Source organism: Mus caroli, unplaced genomic scaffold (genome assembly GCF_978045245.1).
Source record: "Mus caroli unplaced genomic scaffold, Mus_caroli_1 scaffold_1, whole genome shotgun sequence".
NCBI classification, from domain to species: domain Eukaryota; kingdom Metazoa; phylum Chordata; class Mammalia; order Rodentia; family Muridae; genus Mus; species Mus caroli.
In genome coordinates this window covers 49,278,735-49,291,322 of record NW_028227256.1, presented here as the reverse complement: position 1 = coordinate 49,291,322, position 12,588 = coordinate 49,278,735, and the positions used below count along the sequence as shown (strand labels likewise).

The 12,588-nt window shown below is 42.1% G+C and overlaps 1 protein-coding gene across 2 annotated transcripts in view; it reads left to right on the top strand.

The window, feature by feature from the left end:
* Nab1 (NGFI-A binding protein 1) overlaps nt 1–12,588 on the top strand; it is a 42,798-nt gene that overhangs the window by 23,129 nt on the left and 7,081 nt on the right. For both annotated transcript variants that reach the window (XM_021172236.3, XM_021172229.2), the window contains exon 5: nt 10,827–10,916. In XM_021172236.3, the coding sequence (XP_021027895.1) occupies nt 10,827–10,916 (90 nt within the window). The remainder of the gene's footprint in view (nt 1–10,826; nt 10,917–12,588) is intronic.

Genomic DNA, 12,588 nt, shown 5'->3' with positions numbered 1-12,588 from the left:
GTTCAAGCTAACACCAGCCCATGTGTTTGGTGTTCTCAGCATCCACCACCATAGCCCAGCCTAGGTGGCCATAGTTTATGGGGGTGGGGAGGCAGCTGTGTACCCCAAATCACACTCTAGCTGCTGTCCAGCTTGTTTCATACCACTTACAATTATGAATTCTTGAATGTTTGTGTTTAATTTAGAATTGGCCTGCTCTGCTAAAGAAGACTAGGGCTCTTACCTGTGTGCCTCCTACCATATGATGAGTCTATAGCATTGCTTTGCATTGAACAGGCATGAATAAGAGCTCTTAGATAAAACAGTTAATGACTGTCATTCATGGTTTTTATTAGATATTTTCTTCATTGACATTTCAAATGCTATCCGGAAAGTCCCCTATACCTCCCCCGTCCCCGGCCTTGCTCCCAAACCCACCCACTCCCGCTTCCTGACCCTGGCATTCCCCTGTACTGGGGCATATAATCTTTGCAAGACCAAGGGGACTTTCTTTCCAATGATGGCCGACTAGGCTATCTTCTGCTACATATGCAGCTAGAGACACGAGCTCTGGGGGGTACTGATTAGTTCATATTGTTGTTCCTCCTATAGGGTTGCAGATCCCTTCAGCTCCTTGGGTGCTTTCTCTAGCTCCTTCATTGGGGGCCCTGTGTTCCATCTTATAGATGACAGTGGGCATCCACTTCTGTATTTGCCAGGCACCTACATAACCTCACAAGAGACAGCTATATCAGGGTCCTGTCAGCAAAATCTTGCTGGCAATAGTGTCTGCGTTTGGTGGCTAATTATGGGATGGATCCCTAGGTGGGGTGGTCTCTAGATGGTCCTTCCTTCCATCTCAGCTCCAAATTTTGTCTCTGTAACTCCTTCCATGGGTATTTTGTTCCCCATTCTAAGAAGGAACAAAGTATCCAAACTTTGGTCTTCCTTCTTCTTGAGTTTGTGTTTTGCAGATTATATCTTGGGTATTTTAACTTTCTGGGCTAATATCCCCTTATCAGTGAGTGTATATCATGTGTGTTCTTTTGTGATTGGGTTACCTCACTCAGGATGATACCCTCCAGATGCATCCATTTGCCTAAAAATTTCATAAATCCATTGATATTAATAGCTGAGTAGTACTCCATTGTGTAAATGTACAACATTTTCTGTATTCATTACTCTGTTGAGGGACATCTGGGTTCTTTCCAGCTTCTGGCTATTATAAATAAGGCTGCTATGAACAGAGTGGAGCATGTGTCCTTATTACAAGTTGGAGCATCTTCTGGGTATATGCCCAGGAGAGGTATTGCTGGATCTTCTGGTAGTACTATGTCCAATTTTCTGAGGAACCGCTAGACTGATTTCCAGAGTGGTTGTACCAGCTTGCAATCCCACCAGCAATGGAGGAGTGTTCCACTTTCTCCACATCCTCACCAGCATCTGCTGTCACCTGAATTTTTGATCTTAGCCATTCTGACTGGTGTGATGTGGAATCTCAGGGTTGTTTTGATTTGCATTTCCCTGATGATTAAGGATGTTGGACATTTTTTCAGGTGCTTCTCAGCCATTCGGTATTTCTCAGTTGAGAATTCTTTGTTTAGCTCTGTACCCCATTTTTAATAGGGTTATTTGGTTTCCTGGGGTCCAGCTTCTTGAGTTCTTTGTATTAAGAAAAAGTAATTGTTGCTTCCTGTTGTTTTTGTTGTTAGAGTTAGGATTCTGTTCATGTGGCTATTTTCTTTTAGGTTTGTTGAAAGATTACTTTTTTGCTTTTCCTAGGGCGTAGTTGCCCTTCTTGTGTTGGAGTTTTCCCTTTATTATCCTCTGAAGGGCTGGATTTGTGGAAAGATATTATGTGAATTTGGTTTTGTCATGGAATACTTTGGTTTCTCCATCTGTAGTAATTGAGAGTTTTGCTGGGTATAGTAGTCTGGGAGTGGCATTTGTGTTCTATTAGGGTCTGTATGACATCTGTCCAGGATCATCTGGCTTTCATAGTCTCTGGTGAGAAGTCTGGTGTAATTCTGATAGGTCTCCCTTTATATGTTACTTGACCTTTTTCCCTGACTGCTTTTAATATTCTATCTTTATTTAGTGCATTTGTTGTTCTGATTATTATGTGTCGGGAGGAATTTCTTTTCTGGTCCAGTCTATTTGGAGTCCTATAGGCTTCTTGTATGTTCATGGGCATCTCTTTCTTTAGGTTAGGGAAATTTTCCTCTATAATTTTGTTGAAGATATTTACTGGCCCTTTAAGTTGAAAATCTTCATTCTCATCTATACCTATTATTCTTAGGTTTGTTCTTCTACTTGTGTCCTCGATTTCCTGGATGTTTTGGGTTAGGATCTTTATGCATTTGCATTTTCTTTGATTGTGTGTCCATGTTCTCTATGGAATCTTCTGCACCTGAGATTCTCTCTTCCATCTCTCGTATTCTGTTGCTAATGCTCGCATCTATGGTTCCTGATTTCTTTTCTAGGATTTCTATCTTCAGAGTTGTCTCCCTTTAGGTTTTCTTTATTGTTTCTACTTCCATTTTTAGATCTTGGATGGTTTTGTTCAATTATATCACCTGTTTGGTTGTGTTTTCCTGTAGTTCTTTAAGGGATTTTTGTGTTTTCTTTTTAAGGTCTTCTACCTGTTTAGGAGCGTTTTCCTGTAATTCTTTAAGGGATTTTTGTGCTGCTTCTTTAAGTACTTCTACCTGTTTAGCAGTGTTCTCCTTTATTTCTTTAAGTGAGTTATCAATGCCCTTCTTAAAATCCTCTACCAGCATCATGAGATATGATTTTAAATCCAAATTTTTCTTTTCAGGTGTGTTGGGGTATCCAGGACTTGCTGTGGTGGGGGTACTGGGTTCCGATGATGCCGAGTGGTCTTGGTTTCTGTTAGTAAGATTCTTACCTTTGCCTTTTGCCATCTGGTAATCTCTGGTGTTAGATGTTCTAGCTGTCTCTGCCTGGAGCTTGTTCCTCCTGTGATTCTGTTAGCCTCTGTCAGCACTCCTGGGAGTCCAATTCTCTCCTGAGTCCCAGTGGTCAGAGCACTCTCTGTAGGCAAGCTCTCCTCTGGCAGGGAAGGTGCACAAAGGGCTGGAGCTCAGCTCTGTTTCCTGGCTGAAGATGAAGGCCCTAAGGGCCCTTGTCCAAGAAGCTCTAAACAAACAATTCTCTTTTAAGTTGTGCTCATGTTTGCCTTTAATGCTTTGTTTTGTTTTGTTTTGTTTTTGTTTTTCAAGACAGGGTTTCTGTGTGTAGACCTGACTGTCATAGAACTAGCTCTGTAGAACAGGCTACCCTTGAATTCACAGAGATCCACCTGCCTCTGCCTCCTGAGTGCTTGGACTAAAGGCATGTCCTACCACCTGACTATTGTCTTGTCTTGATGTTCACTTTGGAGGACTATTCAAGATGGGTTCATTCCAGTTCAGGAGGCATTGTCAATTGTTGACATTGTCTAACAGGTTATGCTGAAAGGTAGTAAAACAGCTTAATCATACTGCATACCAAGATAACTGCAAGAAGATGATTGTAGATTCAACTGTGGCTCTACTGAGAGAAAACAGGTGAATGCAGACACTGCCTGGCCTGTGTTGTTGGTGCAGTTGAGGAGAAAAGGTGCAGATCTAGCAATGGCTGCTGCTCTTTGCAGCATTGGATCACAGTGGTCCAATAACAGCTGTTATTCATGCCTGTTCAATGCAAAGCAATGCTATAGACTCATCGTGTGGTAGGAGGCACACAGGCAAGAGTCCTGTTATTCTTTAGCTGGGTAGACCTATTCTAAATTAAACAAATGGTCTAAATTAAATCGATGGTCATGACTTGATCTGCTCTTCATGTAAGCCATACTGTCCCACACTTAAACATATGGCCATGACTGATGGGAGCTGCCTTTATTGCTTTTTGGCTGTATGAATCGTTTTTTAAACCCCTCAGTGGCCCTGAACTGAAACTTAAGCAACTACTTTCTGCAGAAAGTTAAAAACTTTGATTTAGAATTAAAACAACCACAATTGCCTTTCCCTGTAAAAGTCCTAGCCCTTCCTAATAAGGAAGTGCTTTTAGGCCCATGCACATACAGGGCTCCTAGCTTCTTCCTTGAAGTAAACACAATCTTACCTTGAATTTAGGACAGTAATTCATGCTCTGTTGTTGTCTTTACAGTTTTGGTCTTACTTGGTTTTGTAAAAGTACTTAGGCATCACTAAGAGATTGATGGTTCCCCATGTGCATAGTGTGTCACTTAGCATGCTAGTCTGTAAGTCTGGCATGGTCCTAGCCGGGCTCTGTTCTGTGTTCTGAGTATGTTTAGGTGTTGGCGCTGTCCACATGCTTCCAGAAGCTGATGGTGGGTGGTATTGGCTGTCATGGGGTCTGCCCCCTGTAACACTTGTCACCAAGATTAGTGCCTTCCATGAGGCAACTGTGGCATGAGAGTGTGTGAGGTGCGAGTGGGGCCTCCCTTGGGAGGTTTCAGTTGAGCTGGATTTTAAAGGTAGGAGTGCCAGGGGGTATTCAGGGTGCCATCGTAAAAGTAAACTGGCATTCGGGGAAGACAGATGTAACAAAATACTAATCACTTTTAGGAAAACAATATTTGTCGAGCAATGTTCTTGACACAAAGTGCCACATAAGGAAACCTGGAATGAGAACTTTAGAACTCTGCAAACCTACTTCTACACTCACTTTAATAAACGCATCTGTGCTTCTCAGCTTATTCCTTATTTGAAGGACAGAGTCCCAATTGCTTAGGCCAAAATTAATTCAAGGACCACTTCTCTCCCTTGCCCCAAAAGGGAGCCAGTAAGCACACGGAACAAGTTGCTCACTTGTTTCCGTGTTTAACAGGATTTTTTTTTTTTTTTTTGGCAATGAACAACAACAAAATGTGATGTCCAGTCTGGTAGGAAAGGAAGCAATTTTGTGTGCTGTTGTCAGCACATTAGGATGCGCTAGTAAGGCAGTGCTGTGTGCAAGGGCAGTGTGATATCTTCCTGGGGCAGAAGGCTGTGTCTCCCAGATCCACACTGTAAGGGCTGGGTGCAATGATGCTTCAGTACTCACCTGACTTTCTCCTCTGAGACAACATTGTTCTCCCACAATGATGGCTTTTTAAAGTATCAACAAAGACTGTATAAAAATATATATCTTTTGTCCTTAAATGACATACCGCCTCACAAGGTATGTTAGATGTTAAACTATATAAAGATTTTGAACATTATTTCTTCAGTTTCTAAAGTAAATAAGATAATCACAGAGACCCTTCCCACTTGAGTGAGCCTTAGCGAAAGCACATGAAAGTGGACAGGTCTGAGGAAATTCCCTCTGCAAGCTCTGTGTGACAGTGAGTCAGGCTTGGTTAACACTTCTGCAGATTGAACAACTGCAGAAAACTCACCTCTAGCTAACCCAAGGGTGAATTGTGTGTTCTTATTCTTATGTTTCACAGGGACTCCAAAGCATGTAGCTGTGGGACAATCATAACAATGATGAATTTGTAAATCATGCTATTATGTGCCAGTTCCTGCTAGACATTTATCACAAACCTTCTTGTGTATGCCTTATGATGTCCATTCCACAGCCGAGGAAGACCCACAGCTGTCATGTTGTTATCCAGTGGCAGAGCCAGGGTTTCCAGCCCATGTCTTACATCTAAGCTCTAAACAGTACCTTTCTGGGTGCTAATGAGCGTTCACAAAACACCTCACCTGCACAGATCGGTTCTGTTGGACTTAGAATCTTCTCTCTGCTCTGTGGTTGTGAAGAAAAAAGTGTGTGCAGGACTTGTGGTCTCTCAGAAAGGCAATGGCAGTAACTATTTTCTAAAATAAGGACAACTGCCTGGTAAACTGTAAGTTTTGAGTAGAAAATTTAACAGTGGCAACTGTTAAATATATTAATATGAAAGAGAGCTTCCATATTTAGAGTGAGTAGAAAGAATATGTTGGAACGCTATCTGTAGAAGGTAGTCTGATTTATTTACACTCTTCCTTTGACAGGGTAAGATGGCTTAGCTGTACGTCATGAGCATACAGAGTTAAGAGCCAATCCCTGGATGACTTGTCTTTGCTTAAAGGTTTAAAATACTGGTTCAAAGAAGAGTCAGCTAGTAACCTTCTTTTTGGTTTAAGAACAAACTGTTATTATCTCCAGTAATGGCAGCTTTAAAGGCACTTCTTAGAGAGGGAGACTGCTAAAGGCCACTGACTGCTTAGATAGACCGCATGCAGTGTGTCTTTTTCTTGTTAGTTTTCTTCATTTGCCAGAATTGTTAGAAAGAGGGCAGACATGAGGGATGACAACTCTGTCCCTGTGGAGTAGAGAGTACAGGACAGACCTGAGGGATAACAATTCTGTCCCTGTGGAGTAGAATACAGGAGAGACATGAGGGATGACAACTCTGTCCCTGTAGAGTAGAGAGTACAGACATTGCTGGTTGGAAGAAATGAATTCGTTAATAGACCAGAAAGTCCGAGAACTGGGTTTGAACAAGAAAGAGGAAACATCTGCCAGCCAGCTGCTCTGGGGAAGCAGGGAGTGAGAGACAGGGTCAGAATATCCACCTACACTGTGACTAAGCTCGTGAAAGGAAAGCTGGTGGAGTCTGAAGTAGGCTCTTCTCTCTAGATCAGAAAAGCAGAAACAGTACAACCTGCTATTCATACAGAAAGCGTGAATAGAGAAAGGGGAAAACGCACACGTGGGGTTAAGAACATCTGCCACCATGCATCTCTCCAAGACAACTGGGCAGTGGCTTTAAAACAGCTCACTGGTGCTTAGTGGGAAAGAGAGAGAGGAAACCAATGGCGTGAGACTAATTAGGTCACAAACACGTATCGTATATTCTCATTGCTGAGCTCCAGATTCTCATCACCAAGGGAACGCTGTAATTAATGGCAGCAGCCATCAATGTGACATGGAGATAAATTGCTCATGGCATGGTACAGCTGGTGCCTAGAAAGAAGGCTACAGAGACCCAAAATAAGCCTTGTACAAAGCACAGTAAAGACCAAGCTATTCTTCTACCAATCTACCAGTATCTTAGAGATGTTCTCCCTGTGGTTTATCTGTTGGATATTCCAGGTGCCTTGTTTCTCATTATAAACAATGGAGTACCAACTCCCCATTTTCCAGCAAGCTTTCATGTACAAACTTTGGAGGTCCCCACCCCAGTTTTGCAGTATTCTCATAGCTGACCATGAAGGCACTCATGACAAGATTTGCCATCTGCATAGTTCGTTTAATTCCCACAAATCTCCCCTGGGCAGGCAAAGCAGGTGATGCAATCTCCATGGAAAAATTGGGAATGCTGTAAACGATGCGGTTAACTTGCTGAGACCACACATCTGGTCCTAACACAAGAAGACTGGTTAGCGACTTCCTCCTTCATAAGCCTCTTCAGACAGTATTTAAGATATTGGGACATCTGGGGATTCTGTCAGCAGCTACACCCACAACATACTGTTGAGCTGATGATGGCTGCTGTAAGTCTCCAGCCCTGACTTCACTTGTTGGTCCAAAGTTACTACCCCTACTTACCAGGCTTATGTACAGGGAAATCTCATTGCAGCCCTGAGAAAAAGATGTCTCTGCCTGCAAAGATCCATCTTCTTGTTCCCTTTGTAAACTATGCCTGACCCTGTAGCCTTTATTGCAGTGAGTATCCCCAACATACTCCTAGGCTACTGTTCTCCATCTTCATCACAGACATTAACCAAGTATCAGCTGTGTCTGGTATAGCCTTTCTAAAATCTGGCCTGGCAGTCTTCTCTGAGAGCATCAGTGGCTTCTCTTTACCATCTATATAAAAGGAGTATTTACATTGTTTAAGATAAGATTTAAATTTCATAGTATTGTGTATAAGGCCCCACAGAATCTGGCCGTGCCTGTCGAGCATCTCTGGACACTTCGTTAGTACTCCTTACTGTAACTGTGATAGACCATGTACAGCCCATTGGTTTTGCCCTCAGGCCTTTATCTAAGCTTCCGTCTTTTCCTGAAGAACTCCTCTCAGCTTCTTGTTCTCTTTTGAGAGCCTTCCCAGTGTTCCAGGTCTCGGATCGATGGCCTCTATGGGCTGATGGCCTCTATGGGTTGTTTGTCAGGGTGCAGCAGCATGCCTTTCCTGGCTGCTGCTGTAGCCCCAGGTGCTTTCACCGAAATATCTCCCTACCAGTATTCCCAACATCTACTTGCTGGTTAAAGTTTTATGTATGTAGCTCCCACTCATCCTTGGAGAGCTATACTGTGCATATATCCCTAAAACACATTCTTTTCCTCTGTATAACAAAGGGACGGGCAAGTCACCTATTCTGATCCATTTTATGTTACCTAAACGTGGTAGAGTTGGGGCTGAACTTTCTAAATGGGAGGAATATTTTTTGTGGGTAATTCATATGTACCAAGCACTGAGGTAAGTATTTTCTTTGCACTATTTTCTTTCCCTAAAAATGCCTGTATAAATGAGCCTCATGGCTGCTATAGTGTCCCTCTTACAAATGGGACAGTATATACCCAGGGAGAAAATGGTCTGTTCCGCACCCCAGGATTAGCAATAGGAACAGACTTCAGATTACAAAGTTGTAGTCAGTTCTCATGAAAAATAGCTATTATTCATAGTCAAGTTTCAGAAATATCTTCATGTTAGGGCTGTATGCATTGAGCTTAGACTTGGAGCTGGTGTCTATAGCTATAGAACAGGGGAAACAAGCATTGTTTGTGAGGGGTAAGTAGAAAATGTCTGTGAAATCGGAACCAGTACAGTTTGGGCTTCTGAAAACTAGCAGTGAGGTTGTTGGGCAGTCTGCTTGATGCTTGGCCCAAGTGTACTAGTTTGAGCTTAAAGGAAGGTTTGCGCGAGTGGAGGCTGGAGTTATAGGAGTTAAAAAAAAATCTTAGAAGAAAAATGGAGTAACCAGGAGAATAATATACTCATGCTCTTATATAAAGATGTCTCTAGCTCACCTACTGATTGCATTCCCATTCAGCAGTGTTGGAGCTAGAAAGGCAGGTGTCTTCAATCCTAAGAAAGTACAGTTGGAGATGAAGGTGCATGAAGTGGTCTCACAGTGTCAGAGTTATTTACGTTTTACTTCCAATCATGTTGTTTCATGTCTGACTTCAAACAACAGATAATTGTGGTTGTGGTGCCTTTAATCCCAGCCCTCAGGAACCAAGGCAGAAAGGTTGAGAGTTCAAGGCCAAGGCTGAGCTACAACCTGGACTAGCCTGGCCTGTAAAATGAGACCATCTCAAAACTTTAAAATTTTTAATTAAAAATAGATAACTAGATGTTATTTAGGAAATTGATTTTGTAGACTAAATATTTGAAAGCATGGCATACAAAGACCATAATGGGAGACTGTTTTGAGCCAATATCTTATATTGCAAATAAAATAAAACATTGTATTATATCACCACATCTTTTTCTACTAGATTACTGTAATGGGTTTTTTACATTGTTAACCCTGTGTTAAAAGCATGTAGCTTATCCCACAAAGAAAAAGCTGCATTGGTAATAAGGGTTTCTCTAAGGAGACCCTAGTGGCCTCCCCTTAAGGCTTCCTTACTAAAGCCATCATAGTTGCCTGTAGCTTTATAGAGAGCAGCCTTTTATATAACAGCAAATAGGCAGTTAAAAAAGAACTTAAAATTAATGGTGGGTAGGTTGCCCACCATCGTGTTCCATACATATCGTATACGTGACTGTTCTCACTTTGCAGACGTCATGTGATAAGTCCATGATCTCATCATCTGTTCCCAGTTGGTCCTCTCAGCAGCTCAGAAAGATTCTCTTGGCTTTACCTTCCCCCCAAAGACACTAACTTGGGAGGATAGGTACTGTAGGTCATTGTAGGCTCATCCGGACTCACGGGGACTCACGGGCAGTACTGGGAAGTTCAAGTTGGGTGGCAATTTAATTTTTTCTTTTACTTTAGGTCTTTACCAGACAGATTATAAACAAGCAATAAAAAATGTGGCAATATGGCTATTTACTGAATTTCTAAAACTCCCTTTTGGACTTTAGAGCAGTACAAATCATAGTACTGCACAAGCTTATAAAACGGTCACATATAAACCAGAGGGTAATATACAAGCTTATGCAATTGCAGTATATTAACTTTTGCATGTCAAAACAAAAATAATTAACAAAAAAAATATTTTTAAAAGTCCAACAGTTCCCAGGCCCAGCAGGGAAAGTTACACCAGATGAAGCCCATAACCCATCCAAGCGAGGCCTTTAACCTCTGGTTTTTAACCTGTGGCTCAGATATCCTGCATGTCACATAATTTCTAAGATTCATAACTCTAGCAAAATTACAGTTGTGAAGTATCAGCAACATGATTGTACAGTTGAGGACCACTGCAACAACGTTAGACAGCAAAGGTGGCTTCCTGGTGGAGGGTTCTGCCTCTTGATGCTTTTTGTGCTGGATAGTCAAAACTATAGAAAGATGCTACTTTCATGGAAATACTTCAGTGCTTTTCATAAAGCTAGAAGTAGGAAAAGGCTCTGAGTGTCTGGTGTGAGCATGTGAGCTGGTTCAGCGGGTGAGTGTGGGGTGGGGGATGGTGAGGTGAGTGTGTGTGAGGGGGTGCTGGTTGGGTCTCTTGTCTCTGTGGTCATAAAGTCTGCTTGCCAGTGCTGGTGCTGGAGAGCATCGGATTTCCAATCTTGTTCGTTTGCAGTTTTACTGTAGAAAATAAGACACGGCTTCGAAGACTGAAATGCAATATTCTACATGAAGATCTCAGATTATTTACTACTCAGGGCAGAGGGTTGTCTTTGCTTTGTGTGGTAACAAAGTCTGAATCTCTGAGCCTTATGATCTGCCCCACAGGATGGATTTCCCGACTTCCAGGAATCTGTGCCAACACTCTTCCAGCAGGCCAGAGCTAAGAGCGAGGAGCTTGCAGGGCTCGGTTCACAGGTAAGGCACCTGCCGTGACTGTCATGGGAATAGCTATAGGTTGGGGGTAGGTGGGTGCTTCAGCTAGCTTCCGCTTGAGGTTTGTGAGGATACAGTTTGTTTCTGCTTGTTAAATGTCTTCTGGTCCTCAGCTTTATCTGTCTGATGGCAGGAACATCTTGGTTCCATTTGGCTCACGAACAAAATCTGATAAGCTGTTACTTACTCTCTGTAGTTCTGTAGGAAGTGACACATTCTTTGAGTATCAGGGAAAACAGCCATTTTGGTACAACTTTTAGGTAAAATAGCACAAGATCTCAATAACGTATCGTCAACATTGCTACTTTTACCCCATTTAAAGCATTACTGAAGAATTGTTAAATTAGTATGTAGCTTTGGATAATTTTATTAATTTCTGTATATATATCAGGGGTGCATGCTTGTGTGGGTGCACAAGGGTGCTGGTATGTGTACTCATGTGTGCACCTGTTTATAGAGGCCAGATGGAAGCCTTGGGTGTGATTCCTCAGGATCCACCAACTTGATTTTTTTGAGACAGGGCTCTCGTTAGCTTTGTTCTTATTTGTTCTTCTAGCTGGCTGCAGAGCCCCAGGAACCCACCTGGATCTGCCTCCCCACTGCTGGAGTCATGGCGCATAACTCCCAGCTCAGTTCTTCATGTGGGTGCTGGGATTTGAACTTGGTTTCTCAGGCTTCTGCAGCCAGTACTGTGTGCTGCAATAGCCATTCTCCTACCCCAAAATCTTAGTCAATTTTTAACTATGTATGTGCTCAGAAATGGACATTTCCAAAGTCAGTGGGTGAATGTCCCTTTTAGACAGAACTGCAGACCTGTTTGCAGGCCCATTTAGTATTGACAAACCTTGCTACTGTGTTTCCCTCCCAGAATGGCCTGTTGAAATGTCCTCAGTTAACTGGCTGAAATGAAGTTGTTACCTTTGATCTGGTTTGTACATGTCTAGAAAAGTGATAAGGGCATTTCTCCCATTTTTTAATCCATTATGTGTTCCATCTATTGATTTTTAAAATTGTGAATCATGACTTTTGTAACCAATTTTACATAGTGGCATTCTTATAGTACTTTTATATAACATGATAATGAATCATATCTGCATTTTGACTATTACTTCATTGGCAAATGTCATATAGACACACTGCTTTGAATATCACATGCAAGTAATTTAAAGCAGAACACAGAAAAGGAGCCTCTGAAACACGTGCAGAGGTGACCTCATATGTCACACAGCAGCCTTCTGTTTCAAACATGTCCATCTATGCGTGGTTTGGAAATGCTGCTTCACTCTGGGATGGAGGCAGAGATCCTTGCTGGCAGGGATGCCTCTCTGCATAATTTGCATTGTTTAATTTTGGTGGGAGGTGTGTTTGTCTTGTTCTTCTAGACAAGCATTTTACACCTTTTCTCCTCCAAGCAGGCTGTCATCATAGCAGAATCTGGGTAGCGCTAAATCCTAAAATAAGATGCCAGGATTTCACCCTGTGCTCAAAGCAGTTGACAGCAGATGTTGCTGCTGCTCTTAGGCTCCTTTTTTCCATCTTTTTTCTTTCTTGATTTCTTTTTTTTTTTTCTTTTTTTTAGAAAGAAGGGGAAATCCTTTAAAGGACTCAGAACCTTGGGAAACAAAGTGAAGGTTACATTGGCTTTGAGTTTACA